The sequence below is a fragment of the Lissotriton vulgaris genome, chromosome 2_1, assembly GCF_964263255.1.
Source record: "Lissotriton vulgaris chromosome 2_1, aLisVul1.2, whole genome shotgun sequence".
Classification (NCBI taxonomy): Eukaryota; Metazoa; Chordata; class Amphibia; order Caudata; family Salamandridae; genus Lissotriton; species Lissotriton vulgaris.
In genome coordinates this window covers 83,577,342-83,601,890 of record NC_141687.1, presented here as the reverse complement: position 1 = coordinate 83,601,890, position 24,549 = coordinate 83,577,342, and the positions used below count along the sequence as shown (strand labels likewise).

Sequence of the window (24,549 nt, the reverse complement as noted above, 5' to 3'; positions counted from 1 at the left end):
TAGGCGGAGGAGGGTGCCAGATGGCTCCCAGTAGGATAGGTAGAAAAGTGTGCCAGGTAGCAGACCTGAGCACCCAGCAGAAGACTACTTCCAAAGCCACAGGAGTGGAACCACCAGGATACCAGCGCGTTTACAGATAAGTGTCTTACATCATCCTCAGTTGCCCTGTCACTGTATGCTGCCATGTTTGTAGGCAATGCTCTCCATTGCTGACACAGCAAATGCAAGGTAAGGTAAGCTGTGCTGCATCCTGTTACTACAGGAAGTAAACAAAATGGAGTCATAAGCTCAGTTACTATTGACGTTCCCACTGAGAAGAGCAGTTCTCTTTAGAAATACACAAGTGTTTGAAAGCCACGTTTAGATGGAAGTCTGCTTGCTCTGTCGCTTTATCATGAGATGGTCTGCTGGGGTGTGCCCAAGCACAATGCTGTAGCACTTCATTAGTAGAGAGTGAACTTCACAGTGGGCAGGCATAACAAAGGATGATGCAGGGTCACTGACATAGTAAATCACAGACGATGCCCACGAGCTCCAGGAAGATCCTATGGGAGGAATGTTTTATTTCCTGCTCTTCTTGGTACCTTGCTCTGTATTTTTCTACTTTAATATTTTAAATAGTTTTTCTCTCTTTATCTCCCATGGCTGGACCAACTACTCCTTGTGAATTCCCCTAGACTAGGCTGTGAAGGGGATCTGGCAAACCCTCCCAAAGGTGCACTTCCACATGGAAATCCCCAATCCCAGCCTCTCTTGCCGTTTTTGGTAACTTTCATAAATAATGTTTAAGGTTCCTTGCAGAAGCCATCCAATAACTGTGTAAATCACATTAGAGAGTCTGGCTTTCTACTCTGCTTTCTAGGGATGCACACTTGTCATTGAGGAGCCTGTTTGTAGCGCCTCATTTCCAAAAGAACAATTGGTGGACAGAATGCAGAACAATGTCATACATTCACCCCAGTACAGAGATCTTGGCCTAAATCCATCGTTTTTTTGCTCAACGGGCCATTCCAGGGCCATTCCAGTTTGGACCCAGCCATATGCAAATCAGTCTGGACCCTGAGCCCAATGGAAACAGTCTATCCCGAACTGCTAGGTCATTGCCACATGAAGCAAGCAGGAGTAGTTTGGGAGGTTGCATAAAGTTAGAGGCACTCGTTGGTCATTGCTTCGATTAATGCTAAATGCAACATAGGATAGTTCAGTTGGGAAGAGCTAGCGAATAAAAGTGACTATGTAGGAAATGGAGTCCTTTTGTTCTGCAAGTCTATCTCTACTCTTGATGTTCTATGTGTGCTGCCATTGTCTCTCTCTCCAGCTGACGTTACTTCCTCTCACTCCTTCCTGTTCTTCCTTTTGTTTCTTGTTACAGGGACAGCCTGCAGCGCCTCTCCATCTTTAAGAAGATTGAACGGAGGCCCATGCCTTGGCCCTGCCAGCTAACCATAGGCAGCCAGATCTCCATACGAATTGTGGGCTACAAATCAGTTAAGTCTTGTTGCCCTTTGCTTCACTTTGTTTTCAGTTTTTGTGGCTGGTTTAATTTCTGTGTTGAATCTGAATTGTCTAAATTAGAATGCCAATATTAATTATGCTTCTAGGCTAGTTGGGAGAATTGCTACTGCGGCAGCAGGGTTTACACTCCGATGTCGGCCGACCTGAAAAGAAGGTGCGCTTGTTTTAAAATGGATCACCTTGATGACAGGGTGGTCATCCAGGCATTTGGCCTCTAAGTGCCATGAATGAATCATAAGTGTGCTCTGTGGACCAAGGTGACAATGTTTGCCTGATGCATAAACCACTGCCCCATGCTACCAGTGTGGGGCTGAACTTAGATAGGGTTAGACTTATGAATAATATTATTAAATGCAAATTGGAGACCCGATTACATGTCATTTGTTCAGTCATTTACATAGAATCACTGTCTAAATACAGATAGAGCTGAACTGCATAAAAGACACTGTCGGTCTGACACTGGACAGCTCGCAATGTTGCTCCGTCCCTCTGGAGATGTTTCTGGCCTGACAACATCTGGTTATATTAAAGTGGTCCCACCAAGAACCCCATATCCTTGTGTGTTTTTTGGGACATCTCCTAGATGTACATACCGACTCTTCCTCAATGGAGCAGTAATCCACCTTGCTAAGCCACTCTGGAAATGAGGGTTGGCCTCAATGACTCGCAAAGTCCTGTTTAGCAAGCAAGCAGCCTGCACTTATCAATTGCCTCTGTTCTCAGTGGCTATTCCACTCAGGAAACACCCTCCAGTATTGACATCTTCGGGTCTCAGTCAATTGACATTCCAAACATTTCTTCCAATGTGTTGAGTATTGTGGCCCAATATCTTTGAAAGACTTCGCATTCTCACATCACATGCAGCAGGGCCACCTCAATCAAAGTCATTCCGGTCCACTGCCATCCCCCATTGTCCAAAGTCTATTGGGGGGAGTAATAAATCCTGTGGGAGTATTTAACCTCTTCCGTACGTCGGACAGCCCCCGGTGGGCGTGTGCAGAGGATGGCAAGGGGCCGTCCAAACCGCACACACTTCAAATTCCTTAGCACCGCCTGGGAATACCATCCGCAGCGAAGCGGTTAAATAGAAGAAGTCTTTACCTGACAGTGATTACCAATTGTTTTGATGCCACCTTGGCCACAATTCACTCCTCTTCATCCCTGTTACCCATATCTGACTACCACCATTCCCTTGATTTTGCCATAGGATCTGGGACATTAATCACCCGGGTTCTGTACAGACTGTGTAGAACAAGGAGAGTGCAGTTCCTCGAGGGGGATGGAAGGTAGGGTGGGAAAGACCAATCTTTTGTCATGTTGCCCTCACACACCCCAAAAGGTGTCATGCTTCGTCATTGGATGATTAACAATAGGGACCCCCTCCAAATATACTTTCAGGTCAGGGAGTTGAGGGGAAAACAACCAGAATTAGCAACAACAACAAAAAGCTCCCTCTTGACCAATAACTACTTTACTGTTGGGAAACCTCTAATGTGACAGGCATACATAAACAACATATACATCATTTTTTTATTTATTTATTCATTTTTATTTTAGAGATCTTATCATACTTCATTAAGTCATTTTTTTCTCTTTTTTTCTGAAAAACAGATAATAATTAGCTGTATTTCATATAATTTCTTTTAAAATACATGTACAAAAATTCATTCTAACAATTTCATTGTCTACACATAGATTTTTCTTTTCTTTAAAAAACAAAAACAGTGTTAATAAACCAGGCCGAGAACCACAACCACATATACTCATTCACACATCCTATTCATACACAACTCAACTACAACCAAAAGCACACCATGTTGTTTGACACCAGTTGTCCACTAAAACCAAGAGGTTAGATGTAAGTAAAGGAATGGCCGACGCGTTTCGGTGGAAAAAACTGCGATGTAGAGCACCTTCATCAGAACCAGCCAGGGGCAATTTCAACAGGGTGTCTCGTAACCTGGATTTGTAATCTCTTTGTTCAAATTACTGCATAAACGCCTGCTTCAAACCTCGACTAGCATCCAAAGGTTGAAAGTCATTGCAATTAGATGTGCGGTGTTAGACAATTAATGTCCTCCACCGTCCTTCGTAATCTCAGATAAAGGAGGGACCAGACAGATCAAGTCCCACTTCTTGTTAGTGTCACTTTCCGGAGATACGGACAATAAAGACTTAATTGAACAGAGAGCACTTGATAAAAGCCTTTCGATGCATCACGGGTCTCTTCTTCACCAGATGTACCCCAATTTCAAGTTGTGCTCCACGGATCCTATCAAGGTCTGATTCTCTTCTTTATATGCGGTAACTCTGGTAAGGATTTCTATGGTGTGTACAACCGATTAAGTGACTCGAATTCCAATAGTAGACACACGTCCCAGAGCTCCGCCGACAACCCTGCTATCCTCGATCGTCATTGGGCCTTGCTCCTCAATGGGCCGGCGCTGCAATGCTCGACGGCCCAATTGCAGCGCCGGCCCGACGAGGAGCAATGCTAGACGGGCTCACCGTTTCCGGGGCTCTTTGTCGGAGATCTTTTAGTAAGCCGTTGGGTGCATGCGGGTGTGGGGGCAGTGGGAGTGGGTGTGTTCAGAAAGTGGTGAATTAAAATAGATCAGGGACAGTCATATAATCAATAGCTTTAATGTTCAAGGTAGTACCTGCCTAATTAAAATTAAGGTGGACGCCCTATGGGAGTGTGATGTTCCCGGTGTACAGTCTCTAAAGTGAGGTCGACATGTTTCGTGCCCGGTCGTTCCTAAAGGAATCAGGTGGCACTGCTTCAGGACCTGTGTGAAGTGTGGTGCACAGTTATAGACTGGCTCTACGTTTGTTGGAGATAGCCTGCAGTGGGGCCCTAGTAGTCCTGTACTGGGCTCCTGTGCCCCGTGATGTTGCATCACGGAGCACAGGAGCGAGGGTGGGCTTCCAGCAAGTTGCCGCCACCCTTCGGAGTGGAGCAACACCGTGCTCTCCCACACCCAGTCAGGCTGTAGCTCCTACTACTCGGTTTGCCACATCGCCCGAGCAGAGAGGAGTGGCGGTGACCCTGGAGGACGCAAGAGGTGGTGCTGGGGCCAGACGCCTGCTCCGGCGCACAGCGTTTGGCGCTAAGAAACTGCTAGTGGGGCTGACATTGCCGCGGGTGCCACAGACGGCGGCGCCCGGAGCTTAAGGGTGCAGTGAACCTGAGCAGCGTGGCCGCGCCTTTCCGACGCTGAGGGTACAGCAGGCATCGGCCATTCTGGTGTCATTGGAGGTGCTTCTGTCCGTGCTTGCCTTCTCCTTGCCCGTGCTCACCGCTTTTCGCCTTGGACTGGCAGTGGGGGCCCCATCGTGCCGGGTTGGTAATCGGTGGGCTGCTGCGACCGACCGAGGGCCCACTAGCCGCTGGAACCTGCACTCTTTGTGGGCTGGAGGGCTGGGTGGGCCAGCAACACGATCCACGAGACCTGGGCAGCGGACATCGCGCCTGAGTGGCTGCGGGGGAGTGGCGCCATGGCAACGACTAGGCCAAAAAAGGATAAGCCCCCGAAAGACGGCGCCCTGAAAGGCTTGCCGCTGCGGCCCTTGCCGGCAGCCGACAAGTCCCAGCGCCTGACGACAGCGAGGCTCCTTCCACCAAGGCATTCATGCGTGAGCTCTTTAACACCTTGGCTGCTTTGCATTTTCCCCTCCGGTGCTGGATCCTTTGTTTTCCCATTGTTCATGACGAGCTCAGCTCGTCATCAGCACAGCTCAACTGTGCCTCATGACGAGCTGAGCTCGTCATGAGCATCGAAAGGGTTAAAGCGGTAAAGGAGTACAATCAGGAACTGCAGGCCCAGCTAGCATCAGACCTGAAGGAAGTGCGACGGGACGTGGACGCAATAGGGGAGAGGGTAGCGACCCTGGAAGAACATGACCTAGGGACTGCTGAGGATATATATCAGCTTCAACAAGATGTCCTACGCCTCACGGAGCAGAACTTGGATTTGCAGGCACATGCGGAGGACTTAGAGAACAGGTCTCGCCGCAACAATATCAGGATTCAAGCGATCCCATGGAAAGGAGAGGGGGCGGACCTGCGGGAATACGTCGAGGCTCTCTTCCGACATGTCCTGCACGAGGAAGATCTGCGGGAGATCCAGCTGGACAGAGTTCATAGGGTCGGCCTACCACGTGGATCCAAAGCTCCTCCCCCGGACATCTTGGTGTGCGTCCAATGTTTTTCAGCTTAAGGAAAGGATTCTGAGGAAGGCACGTGAGCACTCCCCCCTCGAGTTCCTTGATCATCGCCCGGTGTTGTACCACGACCTGGCGGCCTCTACCCTGGCCAAGCGGAGAGACTTCCAACCTGTAACTACCTTTCTGAGGGAGCAAGGGGTTCCCTATTCGTGGGGGCACCCGTTCAGACTTGTCTTTAAATGGAACAGCAAGTTGATCCAAGTGCGGTCTCTGGTGGTGGCTCGTGAAATCCTGGAGTTGGATCAACCCGCCACCCAGCCTGGCACTGCGTCCTCCCCTACCCGCCAGTGACACCACTCCGCAGAGTGGCAGAAGGTGGGCAAGCCAGTGAAACAGACAAGGCCTGATCTGTTCATTAGCCTGAGAGAGAGAGGAGCGGCTGTGGCTTCTGTGGCGAAGGTGACGGAGGCCCCGGAGGGCACTTGATCACCACATCCTTTTGCTTGTCCTCTGCAGGCCGACAGCTGGTGCCGGAGGGGACTGTCGTTTTGGAGTCGTATGGGTAACGTTGTATCATTCTCACCATGGGGGATGTCCTGCATCAGGACTTGGGTGATAAGCGTGGTTGAGTCATGGCCCCCTGCTCTTTGGACCTGTATGACGGACTATTGTTCCCTCCTCTTGCCTGTGTTGATTGGGGGTGCGGGCACATTGTTGGGGATTATGTTCGTTGGGGGCTTTCTTTTTGTAGAGGTGGGGGGGAAGGGGCGGGGAGGGTTGGGGGGGTGAGGGGGGGCTCCGCATCAGTCTCCAAATGCTTCCAGGATGATGTTACTTGATCTACTGCCAGTGAATAGTGTGAGGGAGGGACCTGCTGGGGGGTTTTATGGAACCTGGCCTACGGTGCCGTTGAAGAGGGTGCGCCTGACTTTGGTGGTGCCCCTTGGGGAGGAGCGCAGCGGCTCTGTGTGGCAAGTGGAGGGTTTGCCTGGCGGGATAAGTCCAATAGAGTTATCACCTTACGCGTATGATGGGTGGTGCCCCTTCCAGGTATAAAACCATGCTGGTTCTTACTCACCACCCTATTTATTATCTTAGCATATCTTGTTGCTAATGCTTTAGAGAAGACTTTAGTGTCCGTATTCATCAGGGTAATGGGCCTATATGACCCAGGTTCTTCCGGGGGCTTCCCTTTTTTTAAAATTATCCCTATTTCCGCGCCCCCCCCATGACCCGGGTATAGATTCACCTATCTGCGCCTGTTGCATTGTCCTGATTATATTAACTTCTAAAGTATCCCAAAATACTTTGTAAAATTCTATTGGAATTTGGTCCTGGCTTGCAGCTTTCCCAGAGGGGAGGTTCGAAATAGCATTTTTTATTTCTTCCCCCTGAAGAACCTCTTCCAAGCTTTCTGCCTCCTCATCCGTAAACATGACCACCGGAATTTCCTGCAGATAATCTCTAATTCTCCTGGCATCTCCCCTTATCGGTTCGTCATACAGTTTCTCATAAAAGTTTCTAAAGACTTCCCTTATTTCCTCTGATTCTGTAGGAATCCTACCGGATCCCTGATCTCCCTCACAGTACCTAACGCTTCTTGCTGCCTTGTCCGTACAGCCAGAGTTCTACCTACTGTTTCACTAAATTCGTGACATTTATCTCTTTTTGTTGTATATAGTTTTGCAGCCTTTCTGGCAATATCTCCCTCCGCATCCCCTTTCGCTTTCAAGAGTTCCATCATAGCATTATCTACTGGGATTCCACTCATAACACACTCCTCTAGTTTCTCTTCAGCCTTAAGTACTGCCCCTGCTAGTTCTATATTCCTCATCTGCTCCTGTTTACGCTTACAGGAATTAAAGTTCAGGGTCTCCCCCTCGCACCCCCGCCTTAAAGGCATCCCATACTACCCCTACAGTAGAGCTATCTCTATTCTCAAAAAATTCCCTAATCCATTTTTTCATGTGATCCACATATTTATCTTCCTGCAGTAACCCTCTTTCAAAAGACCACACTCTTTGCTGTTTGGTATTTACTGACTTTGTTGTTGTAAGGACTAGGGGATTATGATCACTTAGAATCCGTGGGAGTCTTTCTATCCTTGATTCCAATAGGACTGTGTTTGAGACAAAAAAAGAATCCAATCTTACACAGATTTTATGTGGAGCAGAATAGTACCCTCCTTTTCCCCCAGACATCAGATAGAGCATTATTTACAACTAATCCCTGTAGGGCCTGAGATACGCGCCTCTTTCTACCTGAATATTTACCAAATGAGCCCAAACCCAAACCATCAGCACCATTGATATTAACTCCATGGCTGCTAAGGGTTTTCCCCTCCTGTGCTGATTTTGGAGGATTCCCATTGTTCATGACGAGCTCAGCTCGTCATGAGTGCAGCTCCGCTGTGCCTCATGACGAGCTGAGCTCGTCATGAGCATGGAATGAGTTAAAATCCCCTGCCATGATAATTCTGGGTGCCCTGGTAGCTAATTCCACGTCCAAAAACTGGAAGGTCTCCGGGTCATCCTCGGTTGACCCATATACAGTTATCAGCGTAGTCCACTCCCCATCTATCATACACTAAATCATTGCCCACCTCCACATCTTGTGCCTTTTTTCTCAATAGCAGATTTTTATTCCTGGATAGTATAGCTACTCCCCTTTTTTACACTTTGCTGTGAGCTTGCTAATACCTGAAAACCCAATTGTTTCAAAAAAAAATTCTTGCGAAGTCATAACATGTGTTTCCTGCAAAAAAAATAAAATCCACGTTCATTTGCCTTAATAACACTGAAGCCTTTAACCTTTTCTGAGCATCGTTTAAACCGCACACGTTCCATGTTACATATCTAGTCCCCATAAATGATTCATTGTTTTACTGCCATAAATACTCATATAGTTATACAACTTATTTATTTTTTCATTATTTCCTGTTTTTTCAAATCTGTGCCCACCACCAGGTAGACCTTTCATTCCTTCCAACCCCAGTTCTCTTGTCTTGTCTCCTCTTTCTCCCGCCTCTACTTCTGTGAGTGATTCTACCTTTTGCTGCTGTACCGTGCCTTGTACCCCCCTACTCCCCCCCCCAAACCCCTGCCTTCCCCCCCCACCCCTACTGGCAAATAGGTCAATAGTGACCTATGTCTGACAGCCGAGCCCCCCCCCCAGGAAGCCTCTCCCCCTCCACTCTCCCAATATCTCAGTATCCCTTTCTTAATCCTACATCGCCAGGGTTAGCCATGCTGCTCCCTCCCTCCCTTACTCTAGCTTCCTTCATTTTTGTTGTGTCACATGAGCGGTTTGTCTTATAGCTGCAGCCCTGTCACTTTGTGCCTTTCCTTCTCTTTGTGCCTTCCCTTCTTTTAGGTAAGTCAAGTATTCCTGTGCCACTATTTCAGAGAAAAATACCCTAAACTGGCCATTAAAGCCAACTTTGAGTCGGCAGGGGAACATCAGATATACCTCACATCCCACATTTTGGAAGGGTGTTATTAACTGCCTCATGCGCCACCTTCTCTCCACAGTGGTGTGGCAGAAATCTGGGCGAGCGAAAAAAGTTATATCTTTATATGACCGTTTGGCCACTGGCTTTGCCTTTCTGATTACCTCCTCTCTTAGCAAACAATTTCCCACATACACTAGTATGGCCCTTGACTTAGAGCCTGTGTTTTTTCTTTGTGTCAAAGGAAAATGGTGTGGCCGCTGCACCTCCTTGTCCCAATCCCACTTATCCATCTCCGGAAAAGCTCCTTTCAACAGCTCTACAACAAAGGCACGTAAATCAGTCCACTTCGTCCTTCCTATCCTACCTAGCAGTCTTATATTGTTGCGCCTCTGTCTATTCTCGAAATCTTCGAGCTTCCACAGAACGTCCGATGAGATCTTTTCTTGCTCGTTTCTATATTCCCGCAGCTTTACGACTTCATCCTCTACTTTGCCTGTCCTCTCCTCCACTTCCACCAGTCTACCAGACACTTCCGCATACATTTTATCAACTTTGCGCAGAGACCCTTGTATTTTCTTATTTGCGTGCTTAGCTCTTTGACTCTCCCGCCGAGCCTCCCCCTGGATCTGCTTTAGGGTTGAGAACAAAAGTTTGAAACTAGCTGCGTAGTCTTTCTCCTGGGCCTGTGCCTGAGCCTGAGCCTGAGCCGGAAGTTTGTTTGGTTGTAGAGAGCCGCCAGTTGCACTCTCCTGATACAGTTGTGAAGTGGCTGCGTAGTCCCAATCCAGTTTTTTAGCCACGCCTGACTGCGTTATGCTCCCCCGCTTCTTTGCTCTTCTACGGGTCCTTCCCTTGGTTCTGCTTGGCTTACCCACTTGATTTCGTTTTAATACAGTATTATGCTCTGACTCAGATTCAGTTTCTAGCTCTGAAGTATCTACCTGTGATACCTCCGAGCCACTTTCCGTGGGTGATGATGAATCATCTAAGTTAATAGATAAATTATGACTTAAATCTGACTCTTCGATCTCGTCCTCCTCCTCATTCTCCTCATTATCTTCCTTATCATCGTCATTTCCAGTAAAAAAACAGTCATCCATCGCTAGGTGAGCCAGTAGCTGTAGGCAGATAATTATTCCTATTATCGGCACCCCCCTTATCCGCCCCCTCAGTCATTGCTTGAGAGTAATTTGGAACTCCCTCGGAGGTATTATCCTTAATACCATTTTTAACCTTGCTCGTTTTATCTGTTTGGTTATCTGCAAGGTTATCTCCTGGGTTGTCAATTGATTGGGGGCTACCTAATGTTTCCTTATTGCCAGGTGATTGCTGTGTCATTTCAGCTATCAAGGTACTCTCAGTCATTTGGCTACCCCCCCCTCTTGCTCCTTACCCGTCTGGACTTGATTCTGTACTGGCATTAGCGCTGTAGACTGAGGCTCGGCCTCTAAGACGATTTATCTTGCTGTGTCATTATTCTGTGGACCCATTTCCCCCCTTGCGCTTCCAAGCATTGGATTTGTCTGCATTAAGTCAATTATCTGCTCCCGATCTGCTGCTGCCTCTGGGAGCCCCTTTCTATTGTAAACCTCCCCATGACCTGGGGCAACTGATCCATTTTCGTGCTCCAGGGCTGCTTCCTTGCCTGCCGTCGACTCTCTCCGTGAGCCACTGCTAACTTTCACCGGGTCAAGCTGCAGCTCCGGATTGCACCACACTCCTCACCTCGTTGATGTCACCCTCTGGTTCCAGCTCAACCTCTAGAAGCACAGCCTCGGTTACATCTTTCAATGAAGTCGTCCGCTCTGTAATCCCAGCTGACCCGTCAAAGTTGATCGATCTGGCAGCATTCATGGGCGCGTTCTCAGTTCTTAGCGCCGGGAATGACTCGAACAGCGTCGGCTGCCGCAGACTGACTTCCCTCGAAGACTCAGAGCCAGCGTCCGTGTTCTTAGTGAGCCCTTTACCAGATATTTCTTTTCTTTTCCTCCTTTCTGTCTCTTTGTCCTGTTTTCTTTTCTCCGTTGCAGACAGTTTCTCCTCTTCACGTATCCTGGCAGCCTCTCTTCGCAATTGAGCTCTGTGGCGAGCCTTCGCCCTGAGATTTGCTGCTGGTATCTCAGAGTCGCTTGTTTGTAGATCCTCGTCCTCTCTTCCAACCATATCCTTAATTACCTTCATTACTTTCGGAGCCATGAGTCGCCTCCCAGTGTCCCAAGTATTCTGAAATCGCTGGAGCGTCTCTTCAAGCGCTGCACCAAATGTCCGCCAGAAGGTGTTCGGCCCTCTCTCAGAGCTAGCATACGCCTGTGTTAAAGGCCACTCCGCTAGATCAAACCAGTTGATCAGGTCCTTGAGCATCCCGCTATGTAACACAACTGAGTTTACTTCAGCATTCCTTAAATTTACTTCAATTTCAGTTTCTAAAATGCAGCATATCACTCGATTCTCATCATCCAAACCGTGTTCCCAGCATTTTACTACGGGAGAGGGAGCTGCTGCCTCCTACGGTCTGTCGGCGGCCATCTTGCCTCCTCTGCGGTCACGCAACCTTCTAATGTGGCTGCCATGTCCCGACCCATGACGACGCTGGAGCGTTGGGTAATCTGTAAAAAGGAAGACCGCAAACTCATCTCTGAACTTTATGCGCTGATTGTCGCGCTGCCGCATGCACAGCGTACGAAGGCGCAGGTTTGATGGGAGACTGAGTTGGGTCGCCCGCTGTCCCGTAAGGAGTGGGATAAGGTGTTTTATCTCGCGCACCACACAGCAGCTAACGTTGCAGGGGCCGAATCAGCCTACAACATGGTGTCCCTGGTACCATACCCCGGCTAGGATCCACACATGGGACCCTAAGTGCTCAGGTCTGTGCTGGCGTGGCTTTGGTGCGCCGGGCACCTTGACGCATCTGCTCTGGCACTGCCCAAAACTAGAGCAATATTGGAAAGCAGTCCTGGATGACGTGGACAAGGCGTTTAACATCACGTGCCCCAGAGCCCCGGAGCACGGGCTGCTGGGTCTGCCACACTCTAAAGCGTTCCCCTTGCACTCCCTGCGAGGTAGGCAGATAGCCCTAGCTTTGCTAGCAGCGCGCCTAGTTATACTTGCGCAATGGCGATCCCCTGCTGCCCCCGACCCGAGAGATTGGATTCGACGACTGTGGCTTTTGCTGGGCATGGAGAGGCTGTCACTTTGTGTGGATGGCAGAGGTGAGACATGCGCAGAGCTGTGGGAACCATTCATACGCTTGCTATCACTCGATTTGCGCGAGGTAACATGCCCCAAGTTTTTACAAATTCTACAACTTATTCCATTGGGGCCACAGAGTGCAGGCACCTAGGGAGGTTTGGTCTGCTGTGTGCTGGCGGTGAGGAGGGAGTGTGCGTTTACGGAGGCGTTGGTAGGGCGGATGCGGAGGTGGGAGGGGTGGGAGGTTTTCTGTTTCTTTGTCACTGTTTGGTTCTTTTCTATAAACTGCCGTTACAATGATAGGCCTAGCTGTTCGGCTTGGCTATTCGTATGTCCTCGCCGGGTCGCCCCCAAGGGTGTAGGCCCTAAGGCTGTGTTCAAATATTGCTAGACTGTGCTCTGCCGACCGATGGATGTAGGCAGCCAAGCTGTGTTATGGGATACTATACTGCTCAATAAAAACGTTTGATTCTAAATTGGCTAGGTAAAGCAACATATGTTGAACTTGCATTGCTGTGAGTTTTTGTTACACCCCAGAAAGGATTTCCTCTGAAGCTATACTTTGGTTGCGTATTCTGGGAATAACAAGATTTGTGATGTTCTAGAATGGACTTCTGTCACGCCATCTGGAGGATAGTGTCTCTGTCCGCATAGTTAAGTACTGTTATTATTTTGTGTGGGCAGAGGGCAGGGAGAGCTTATAGGAGCCAGAGCAAAACGGACCCTTTCCAGCACAGAGCAGGACAATAGCTCTGTGCTTGGGATCAAAGATGTAAAGCGGTCAGTGAAGAATTTCTCGGGTCTTGGACCCTCTACTTCTTTGTGCTACCTCACCAAGTGAAGGTTTCTTGTGCATGACCTGCTTTTCGTATCTTCCATTTGTCTCTCCGGGAAGTGTGCCATGTCATTCAATTGTATTAGTTCCTTAGTAGAGATACCCACATCATCCTCTATTGAGATTCCTTGTTCTGCTTTGTTTATGCAAGTGGATAGGTTTCTCGGGCCTTGGCAGAGTTGAGACACCTCCACTCCCTCATCACTGATTTTGGCAACCAGGTTGGTGTGGGTATTTTTTTATAGCTTGGAGTATTGTGGCCAGGGAGACTGATACGTCCTGCGAAGGGAGGAGTCACGCTCCCCCCTCCCTGCCCCTTTTGAGGGAGTGAGTCAGATTCGTAAATTTATCCATTTTCCCCTGGTTATAGGATGCTACTGTCTTGTGCTTCACCATGGTGCTTGGAGTTTTTTAGGTTACAATGTCTATGGGCAGGCCACATGCGCATTCCAGGATATATTCTTTGGACTTCACAGTCGCCGGCCATCTTTTCTGGTTGTCCCCGCCGCACACCGGTTGTGCAGCTGCACCATGGGTTTGCTTTAGCTGGTGCAAGACTGCTTCTTCCACAGATATTGTACAGTTGGTTCTGGAGATGACTGACCAGTATGCTGCTGCGCTGGTACTGTTTGCTAGCGGAGCATCATCCTGCCTTGGGAGGGGGGGTGGGTGGGTGAGGGGGGCACCCACTCGCCTCTTCTGCCCCTGCATGCATTCACCTGGCCGTCTAGTTCCACTACTGTGTATACTGTTTATGGCCGGCGAACAGGCTCTGCCCCTGGATCCAAGCCAGACGCTTCCAAGGGAGGGACCTTGCCACTCTTGAGAAACTATTTGAATCTGGGGCAACCCCCAGCCACCAAAGTCACTTCAGGGCCACCAAGTGTTCACCCTTAACACTGCACTGCCCAGTACTACTGCCCCTGCGGCTTTCTCCACTGCAAACTCCTCCTCCTTCCCCCGCCCAAGAACGGAAAAGGAGCTCAAAGGATTGCTGCCTGCCAGCTCGCTGCCTGCAACTGGCAATATTTTGTAGGCCTCTTTGCACTAACTGCGGGCTCACTGCTATTTTCTGTACTTTTATGGCTGCTTCTGTTTTATGATCGTTTACTTCTTGTGTGTGTAGTTCTTACAACTGAATGCCCTACCTTAACTGAGGCTATATGTGACTTTAAAATATTTGATTGATTTGGCTTTGTAATGTCTGTGTACGAACAGAATTTCTACACTTATATTCTGTCATAGACAAGAATACAAATCCCCCGTCCGGCTTCACCCCAAAAGGGAAATTGCTACCTAAAGCCTTTAAGCCTGCACATAGCCAAAAGAGAGAAAATAAAGTTACCATTTCCATCTTCAAAATGTGTTTAAAGAGAAACATGTGTAGTGGCAGTAAAGGTATGGGAAGGGGGTTTAGCACTGATAAATCAAGACTGCAGAGTTGCATAGTGCTAATCCTAGCTACATTATTGGTTGGTTCAAAACTGTCTGTATATGAAAACAGTATTCAAACATAAAAGTTGAGAGAATAGTCTGGATAAAGAAGTGCACTGCTAGCACTTTTTACAGTATCCCAATGACTAATTCTTGATTACCAAAGCTTAGACTTCTTACCTAGATCAGGGTTGTGTTTTTTCTTCCTTTTTTTTGATTGGCTCGATAGGGGGCACAGAAAAGGGCACCGTTTTAGAAGTCATAGCCACAAACGTGTGGCCCTCTGTCCTTGCAATGTCTTAAAGCAGTATGTAGATTGCATGTATTGCAGGAAAGTTTGGTGAAAAACTTTTGTTTCTTTTTCTATTCTTTTAAGGTCACAGAGGAGAAAGTGAAGAAATCCTGGATGGTTGTGGATGCCAAGACTTTACAAAAGGAAGATATACAAAAGGATACTGTTTACTGCCTGAATGATGACAATGAGACAGAAGTTCCAAGCGAAGACACTATCCAAGGTAAGTTGTTGTGCAGAAAGGTCTTTCAACACACAGTTGAAAGACCTTTCCTGAGGTTATACCCACTATTGGTCTAGCGCTATTAAACTAAATCATTGGTATGGATATATGTGTATAATTTAGGTCCTAACATGAGCCGTACTGGGATACATTTTTTTTATTGAAGTAGAAATAATACCAAGAGGAGGCAAGGATGTCATTTGTGGTTTACGTGATGCTTTGGCAAGCAATAGGTATGTGAAAGTAATAAAATGTTGTTCTTTAATCCATAAAGGATACGAATGACTGTATAATAAGTGTTGTCCTAAAGGTATTTTATTGCTGTAAATAACAGTTGTTGACTGGCATATGTTTCTGACTAATTTGAAATATAATGGAAATGATGTACATATTCAACATTATTATTCCAATTGTACTGCATACTTCATTTTACAGTTCAGTCGGCTTCTATCAATACATTGCCAATAAAGTGGCAAAAAAACAAACAATTTAGAGCCTTAATAAGAGTTTGTTGGTCCGTGAACCACCGTGGCCGCGGTCCGACAGCCACAAGCTCAGTGGTCCAACTGTTGTATTACCAGATTGTCTGATTGCTTTTGCAATCAGACAATCTGATTGCAAAAGCCAACACCGCCAGCCATCCGCAGACCGTTGTAGTCTGAGAAATTTAGCGGCCATAGGGCGGTACAGAGATCTCTTCGCTGTCCGTAGTACGAGTTGGCTTTCTGACGAGTCAACTGCAGCAGCGGGACCGCCGTTTTCAGGTCGGCAGAAATAAAGGATTGGGGATTGACACTCTTTTCATAGCAGCATCTTCACCCCTAGGAATACGACCCTGTCTGTAGCAAAACACATGTAAGTACTTTTTGTACCATATACTCATTGCCTGGACTGCCCACACAAGAGCCGGACTCTGGAAACGGGTAGGTGGTATTTTTCCACACGTATCATGCACATGTGTATGTAAAACTATTCACCAACGCAGCCACACCGCAGTCAACTTGTAATACGGCGGTCGGAAGAGCACCAGCACAGTAGTCTTCTAGAGGATGCGGCCGCAGTCTTCGGGCGGTCCGACTGCAAAGCTCCTAATTGTGCCTTTAGTCTTCATTGCAGATTTTAGTAGTGTCTAGTTCACGGGTACTCGCAAACATTTTCCCAGGGTCAAAATAGTATGCTCTTTGATGTAACCAAGGACCGCATTGATGCCAGCAAGGGGGGGGGGGGGGGGGGGGGAGGCAGGAGTTTGGGGACCTGGAGAGTTGGCTGTAAGAAGAGTGTAGGGAAGTGAAGCATATACATCCAGTGGTTGACTTGTACAATGTGAAACCAGATAACCTGGTATTAATCTCGGCTTCCCCAAAATGTATGATCCTAGGCAATCCTAGGCAATTTCTTTGTCACTTTCTCTCATTTTTCTTTATTATCACATACAAGAGGACTTCCAAATACATAAATTCAAGATGTCCTGTGTTGATTTAATAAACTATAATGTTGTTTCTGTATAATAGGAATCCTGGCCACCAAAAGAGAGAATGCACATAGCAGCCGACTTGCATCTTAGTCCACTATTGGCATTGTTGTTAGTGTGGGGGGATTAATGTTCCTAAATTCATGTTTGAAAACTATCACTTTTACAAAATACTTTACACTGCAATGATAATCTGATGTATTAAGGTGATACGGTTCGGCATGTTAATGAAATACACTTTTTGAATTCTGAAGAGACTTTATCATAATTTTTTACTTTTGCTGCAAGATGTTTTTAAAAAGGAAGTTGATCATAATGTTAAGGAGTGCAGAACACCCTAGTTACTTCCTCTCTAACTTTAAATAACTTTTAAACAAACTTTTCCCTTTTAATTAATGTTCTTTTAATAATAGTGTTGAGCTGAGTAAACAGCAACACAGTGCTGCTGTTGACCTGGGGAGGTGAGGGGGGAGCAAAATTCACACAATTGATGGACGGAATGCAGAACAAATCAAAACATTCACCCCCAGCCAAGAAATCTGGGTTAAATCCATCATTCTTTTGCAAACCATGCCACCCCAGTTTAGACCTGGCCATATGCAAATCAGTCTTAACCCTGTGCCTCATGGTAACAGTCCAGCCTGTACTACAAAGCCAGGTCCCCCCTGGACCGGAAACAAGCATTCTAGTAACGGTTTCGGGGTTTCACCCCTCTTCAGCCAGGATAGCTTGATTCCAGTGGCTCAGTGAGCCCAGGGCCCACGTCTGGGCATACCTGTGAGACCGGTGAGAAAGCAAAAGACACACAATTGATGGACGGAATGTAGAACAAATCAAAACATTCACTCCAGTCAAGAGATCTGGGTTAAATCCATCATTCTTTTGCTCACCATGCCACCCAAGTTTAGACCTGGCCATATGCAAATCAGTCTTGACCCTGTGCCTCATGGGAACAGTCCAGCCCGAACTGCTAAGCCACGTCCTCCCTGGACCGGAAACAAGCATCCTAGGACGGGTTTCGGCGTTTCACCCCTCTCCAGACCCGTGGGGCCGCATATGAAAGGTCAAGCGGGCTGCTTGCAGCCCTTGGGCCATACATTGAGGATCACTGGGCTAGTATATATATTGTCCTTTAGATGTGAGAGGGTACTTTAATCTAGTTATTATGCATTATTGCCATTATTTGTAAAACAGTAAAAAGTAAGTATGCCAACAAGGGAATTCTTTTAAACTCTACTTACTGATGTTGTTCTTGTAAAATCGAGAAGTCCCCAATAGTCACTTCCCTTAACCAATTCGTGAATTCAACTTCTTTTACCTACTTGTAAAAATCTCAAAAACGAAAAACAAGATGGGTGTTTAGTTTTTTACAAAAAAATTATAAATTTATATAGAAAATTGATTAAGGGTTCATATTGTATACCTTGTTGTCTGCGTGCTGCTTAGAGGATCGGAATCACCGCCTGTTGCCTGGTGCCCTGTGCTGTGGGGAAGACGCTGCAACTTGCCGGACCCGCTCCGCGGCTCCCGCTGCGCCAGCAGCCATCGAGGGAGCAAAGGAGAAGACCAACTGACCCCTCCCGCACCGGCAGGGCTGCGAGCAGCCTAGCAGGGACTCCGTTGACCAGGAGTCCCTGCGCGGAACACCTGTGGCCGCTCTCCCTGCCGGACACGCCCCCTGCCCTGTCAACATCCTACATAACTGGGCGGGGCTGCCGCTGCGCGGGAGCGACCGGGGCGAAGACCGGACAAAGAGCGGGCCGTTTGAGGCCGTTCGAGGACTGAGCGGACTGGACTGGCCCACCCTCTTTCGCCATTGTTCCTTTACCACCCTCTATTGAGCCTAAAAAGGTAAACTCATTCGAGTACTATCCCACTTTCACTGCTAGATTGGCAACTCCATTCTAATATTAAGATATGTGTACTAGGATAACCAGGAGTAAGGCTTCCAAAGGCGGCCCACCAATTAGTGGCCCCATGGATGACTTCATTACCCGTACCAATCTAGCTATAGACCAAGAAATATCTAAACTCCAAACTCGGGTCTCCCTAGAATTGGTAGCTGCTAGAAGATTGTCCCAGGTTATTGCTACTTCTAAAAAATCCTCCCTAGGCCACATAGCTGCTGCGGTTACCCCGGAACGTCCTGTTATTTCCCACTGTGTAGTCACGCAGGCTGATGTCCACCAGACCCCGCCTCCATCCGCCCTTTCCCCGCCCCTTGAACAACTATCTAAATTAGACGAAGTGAGTGTATCTGTCGCTTCTCGCATTCAGAATGCTACTTCCAACCCTCCCCCCCCGGTGGTATTTAATGCCACTAGTGGCGCACAACCCAAACGAAAACGCCACTCCCGCTCTGCCTACTCCCGCAAGAAGGCGAAAATTGCGGTTTCACAACATCTGGCACTGACGAGAGTTTTGGCACCTAAGGCTAAAGGAGAGCGCACCCCTAGGAAGCAGCCTTCAATGGAGGGAGGGGGGGATGGGATAACTGTTGCGCCTTCTACCATTACCCTAGAGGCTGAGGGCTCACATGCAGAGGGGTTGGGCAAAAATGAAAGGGAATTCATAGATCTGGTTTGGGAAACCCTTAAAAAACTCCTTTCCCCCTTAGACCTCAGACTCTCACGGATTGAAAACAACCTACTCGAGATGGAAAAGAGCATCATTGCTCTGGCCACTCTCGGCCTGAGAAGTCTTGAGAATCAGGGTCTCCCTGTAGCTGATCCAACATCATTAGCTCCTACACCTCAAACCCAGCAACTCCCCCCCACAGTACCAACCACTGTACGGCCGGTTCCTAAACCGAGGACCGTGGCTGTGGATCAAATTTCCACTGCCACAAAACCTAAGGCTCCCAAACGGGCCTCTACACATCAACCAGCTAACTCCAACTCCGGAGCCCCTCTTAGACCCCATCCTAGTGAAGTGGCTTACCAGCCTACTCAGGACCCCCCCGCAAAGAATAACTTTAGAGGGGGTTACATTGATCTCCCCCCAGAGGCCAATGATTTTGTGGTCGTGCTGACGGGCGTCCCCCAGATTGGTAACGGCCAACACGAGAACCACTGGTCTCTGAAAAACAAGATAATGCACTGGCTTAATGTCAATAGACCTATCCCTAATGGCCGCAGAAGCAGAGTCCTGATGGTTCGTAGAACTCCCTGGGTGGGCCCAACAAGGAAAACCAGTCCCGGGGATTGTATAGTGGTGACCTTTGACAACCCACATACGGCACAGCATATCTGTTCATGGCCCTGTAGTGAAGGGTCTTCTGTCATTCCTAGGCCGCTGTCCTCTTTCTACCCACCACGCCCCAGACATAACCAGGCGGATGACTGGTCATTGGTTCATAACCATTCATGGAGAAGCCGCCCTAATAACCATGTGGATTTTTTCTCACATTGGAATGGCTTTCCAACCTCAAATAGGTTTGGAGGCCTGGAGGAGGTAGATTGACTCTCTAGGCATCCAGCTCATCAACTATTGGGAAATGCATCGCCACCACAGGTTCTCGGGTCTCGAGAATCTCCCTGTTTGATAACTGAACCTTTAGCTACTGACCCTCCAACAGGCCTAGTAGGAACACCAAATAGTCTACTTTCCGAGGGGGGGTTGATAGCTCCAAGCGGCTTAGATCCCCAAGGGGGGTTGACTGCTCTAGGCGGTTTGGATCTACAAGGTGTGGAAGATCAGCTGGCTCTACCCTATATGCTACCCCTGCCACCTACCCAGTCTATCTTATTAGAGGGAAAGCTGCCTGGGGCAGTTATGGCTCTTAAATCCCCTCAGACTGAGCCACCACAAAGGCCTTCTAGAGTGGCTGTGTCCAACCCACCTGCACCTATCTATTCTCCTAGGCAGCCTACCCCAGATGAACCCCTGCTAAAGATTGTAAGCTGGAATGTGGCAGGGCTTGCTCGTAACCTTGACAACCCAGAATGGAATGCGTTCTTAGAACCTTACAACATCTGTATTCTACAAGAAACCTGGTGTCAAGAACCCAGACACAGAGTAGGCTTTTCAACCTACAATATGGATCTAAAGGTCGCCCGTCTGGCGGCCTTCTTATATGGGTCAGCATTGCTCTGGGTTTAAAAGTGAGTCAAAGGATCACCCAATCTCCTGACCTCCAGAGGATAACCATACACTGCCAAGGGGGAAGGAACCTAGAAGTTTTTAACCTCTATCTGAGGGGCGCCAGGGGCGGGGTATCATGTCTATCTTCAACAGGACTAAGCAACGACCTAGCTGCTTGCAAGATTGACTCCTACGTACTTCTTGCAGGCGACTTTAATTGCTGTTTTGAGCCACTGGCTAGGGAAGACATTTTGGATACCTTTGATGAGGATACAAGGAGAGGTATCCCAATCCTGACCCTCGACCCGATTCCCAAATGGACGCAAAGTGCGATAGACATCAATGCTCTTTGCATGGAACACAACTTGAGACCAACAAATGGTCGATCGAAATCGGACTCTATGAGTGCTCATACGTATAACAGGACGGGTCACACCTCCAGAATTGACTTCATCATGTTGAATTATAATCTCTGGTCATTCCATCAAGACATGGAGGTTGTAGTGTCTTGTGATAGCGACCATAACCCCCTTTCCTTAACCCTTACTCCCCCTTGGCAGGTGGGGAAACAAGATAAGACTGTCCACAAGTGGAAATCATCTCATGAAATTGTTCCCTCTAACTGTGGCAGGCGTCTGAAGTGGGCAAAAGTAATAGCGGACGAGGCAAGGATGGCGCAAGCCGGGACCATCTTGTCAGTGGTGGAGCCTCGGCTTGACGCATTAAGTCCCTCTAGTAAAAAAGTTTTACCAATATTTATAGAGACTATAGCGGCACTGAGTGAACTGTTTACCATTCCCCAATCCAATGCCAGGGTTGTACCGAATAGTGTTTCCAAGGCTAGAGACAAATGGTATTCCCCTAAATGTCGAGCTGCTAAGGGGAACTTATTTCTGCAGTAAAGAACAAGGACCCAGTTAATATCAGATCCGCAAGGAAATTTTACAAAAAAACTGTGGCTGAGGCAAAAGAGGCTCACGAATCCAACTTTTGGTGGGAGCTAGTAAAGGCAAGTACCAGGAAGGATTCAAAGGGGTTTTGGGATTTATTGAGAGCCAGGATTAAGCCCATTGACCAACAGATAACTTGTAACATTCCTGGTGACGTCTGGTTTGCCCACTTCTCCAAGCTATATTCTGCTCCACCGGGGTCACCTTATTTAAGTCTGGGTTTCTTGCCCAGTCCTCGAGTTGATCTTCCTTTCAACGACGACCCCTTTACTAGTCAGGAAGTAGAAAGGGCAATTGAGTGTATCGTTTCCAATAAGGCTGCAGGCCCTGATGGGATCCCGGGTGACTTGCTGAAGAGCTACCCAGCATCGTGGAGCAGATTAATTGCTTCACTCTTAAATGAGGTTTTGCTGGGAGGCTCTTTCCCTGACTCATGGAGGGGCGCTGAAGTCGTCCCTATTTTCAAGAAAGGCAGTAGGGACGACCCAGCCAACTATCGCCCTATCAGTTTGCTGGATTCAACCCAAAAGATTGCAGGCAAAGTGGTACTGGGTAGGATTTTGCAGTGGGCTGACGAGGAAAAGATCCTGTCAGACTTTCAGGCAGGTTTTAGAACAGGGACAGGCACCATCGAGCAGACATTCCGCCTTCTAATGTTATATTGGAAAGTGGTGGTGCTGGGAGGGGGTAGTTTGTATTTAGTCTTTATAGACTTGCGAACAGCCTTCGACCTGGTCCCACGAGCTCTATTATGGAATGTCCTCGATGGGTTTGTCTACCCCCCTATTTGCTGTCCTTGCTTATAAAATTCCATGAAAACAATTTCGCCCAGATCAGATGGGGTGTCCAGGGGGAAAAAACATCTCTTATCCCTGTAGACAGGGGCGTCCGCCAGGGGTGTGTGCTTGCCCCCACTCTGTTTTCTCTTTATGTTAACGGAGTGGTGGAGCATCTCCTTCAACATCCTTCGGATGCACCTTCCCTGGCGGGAAGGAAAGTTCCGACGCTCCTATTTGCGGACGACACCCTTTTGATCTCGAAATCACCAGCGGGCATTCAGAAATTGCTTTCGAGCTTCAAAACCTTTTGTGACACCAAGGGCCTGGCTATAAATATAGGCAAGACCAAATTCCTTGTCCTTAACCCCCTTAAGAAATCTGTTGCCCCTCCTGCCTTAGACTCTATCCCTCTCGAAAGAGTCAAAGAATTTGACTATCTGGGAATACGTCTCTGCGACACAATGAGTTGGAAGGCACACCACCAAAAGGTGTTTCTGACTCATAAGAGGGTCGCAGGAGCCCTGCTCAAGGAACAACGTGCCTCAACTATAAAACCAATCGGGGCACTGTTAAACATCTACAGGGCAAGGGTTGTGAGCGCAGCATTGTATGGTGCAGAACTGTGGGGTACCCAGAGAGTTGACACCTTGGCCCACCTCGAAAACAATTTTCATAAAGATCTTATGAGGCTACCCCACAGTACCCCTACAATCCCCCTCCTGTTAGATGCAGGCACCCGCCCAATATGTGAGCAAGCAAAACTGTGTCCCCTGTTATTATGGTCCCGGATATGGAATGTCCCTGAACTGTGTAGTTACGCTGACGCCCTAAATGAACTGTTGTCCCTTTCAGGTTGTTGTAAGGTATCCTGGCTCAGGGAGGTCAAACGACTTCTCTATGAGTTGGGTTTAGGAGACGCTTGGGTCAATAAATCCGCACCGCCTAAACAACTTCTTAAGAAGGCCTATTGGTCATGGGTGGACAATACGAGAATGTGCAATCCAAACCATTGTAAATCTGTTGCCCAGTTTCTGCTAGTTAAGGAGCTCCCCTACAGGGAACCCTATCTGGACTTAATCCACAACTCGGGCGACAGATCATTGTACTTCAAATTCAGGGTGGGTGTACTCCCTTTAGGACTGTTAACTTCCACCTGGAAACCACCACTACAAACTGTACCACATTGCCCCTTCTGTGACTCAAGGGTCGAGTCTGTCGCCCACCTACTGTTCGAGTGCAATGCCTATGCAGCGCCTAGATCGAAATGGTTAAAGCCCTTATGTAGGAGCCTGGGAACGAGATCACATTCAGAAGCCTTACGCATATTGCGTTCAGATGCCCGCCCCTTTTTTGCCTGCTGTACGGCAACATTTTTAGGCTGGGCATGGCGAATAAGATCTGCAAAGAAGCTGTTGATCCAGTAATGTGCTCCCTGCTTGTACTGTCTTTTATATATACCCATAAATGTTTTATCGCTTTTCTTACTGCCGATCCCGTAGGATATTTTATAATGTGTATTGTTGAACTGTTTTTACTGATGTTTTGTATTGCTTTTATGATATGTACCATATCGAAATATAGCTCAAACTGAAACATATTGTATAAATCACAGATATACAAACATGAGATGAATACAATTTTACTTTCTGTACAAATCAGTCTCTCATGAACACCTTTTGTTAACACCTATTCCAAATTGTAGATAATATGGACCACGTTCTTTGATGTACCATCTGTGTTAATACACCATTTATTCATGTGTGGAATTAGATTAACTTGTCGATGTTTCGGTCTACTTGTTTTCATCTTAGACCATTTTGAGGACGAAATTTTCATTTATGAACCGAAGACCCTCATTCGTATCATCAATCTGCTCAGATGATTCGAGGACCGCAGTCTGAACATATATTTAGAATCAAGTATTTTCGCATTGGGAGCCATGTCTTCCTTATTTTCAGCAAATCCCTGGGTGGCTGCTTCAGAGATCTCTCATCCTTGTGAGCAGGGTCTATTACTGTACCCCTTCGTTTAAGGAGGCCCAGTCTTCACTTCTAAACCCCCCACACCCGTGTCTAGGTCTACTCCCTCTAACGGCGGGAATGTGAGCAACGCACTTTGTCTGGGAGCATAGCCCTCACCCTTGATCTTTCGCAAGATCGG

The 24,549-nt window shown here is 47.7% G+C and overlaps 1 protein-coding gene across 2 annotated transcripts in view; it reads left to right on the top strand.

Moving 5' to 3' along the window:
* XRCC5 (X-ray repair cross complementing 5) overlaps nucleotides 1–24,549 on the top strand; it is a 558,141-nt gene that overhangs the window by 68,071 nt on the left and 465,521 nt on the right. For both annotated transcript variants that reach the window (XM_086954491.1, XM_086954493.1), the window contains exons 7-8: nucleotides 1,373–1,487; nucleotides 14,968–15,106. In XM_086954491.1, coding sequence (XP_086810617.1) covers nucleotides 1,373–1,487; nucleotides 14,968–15,106 — 254 coding nt within the window. The remainder of the gene's footprint in view (nucleotides 1–1,372; nucleotides 1,488–14,967; nucleotides 15,107–24,549) is intronic.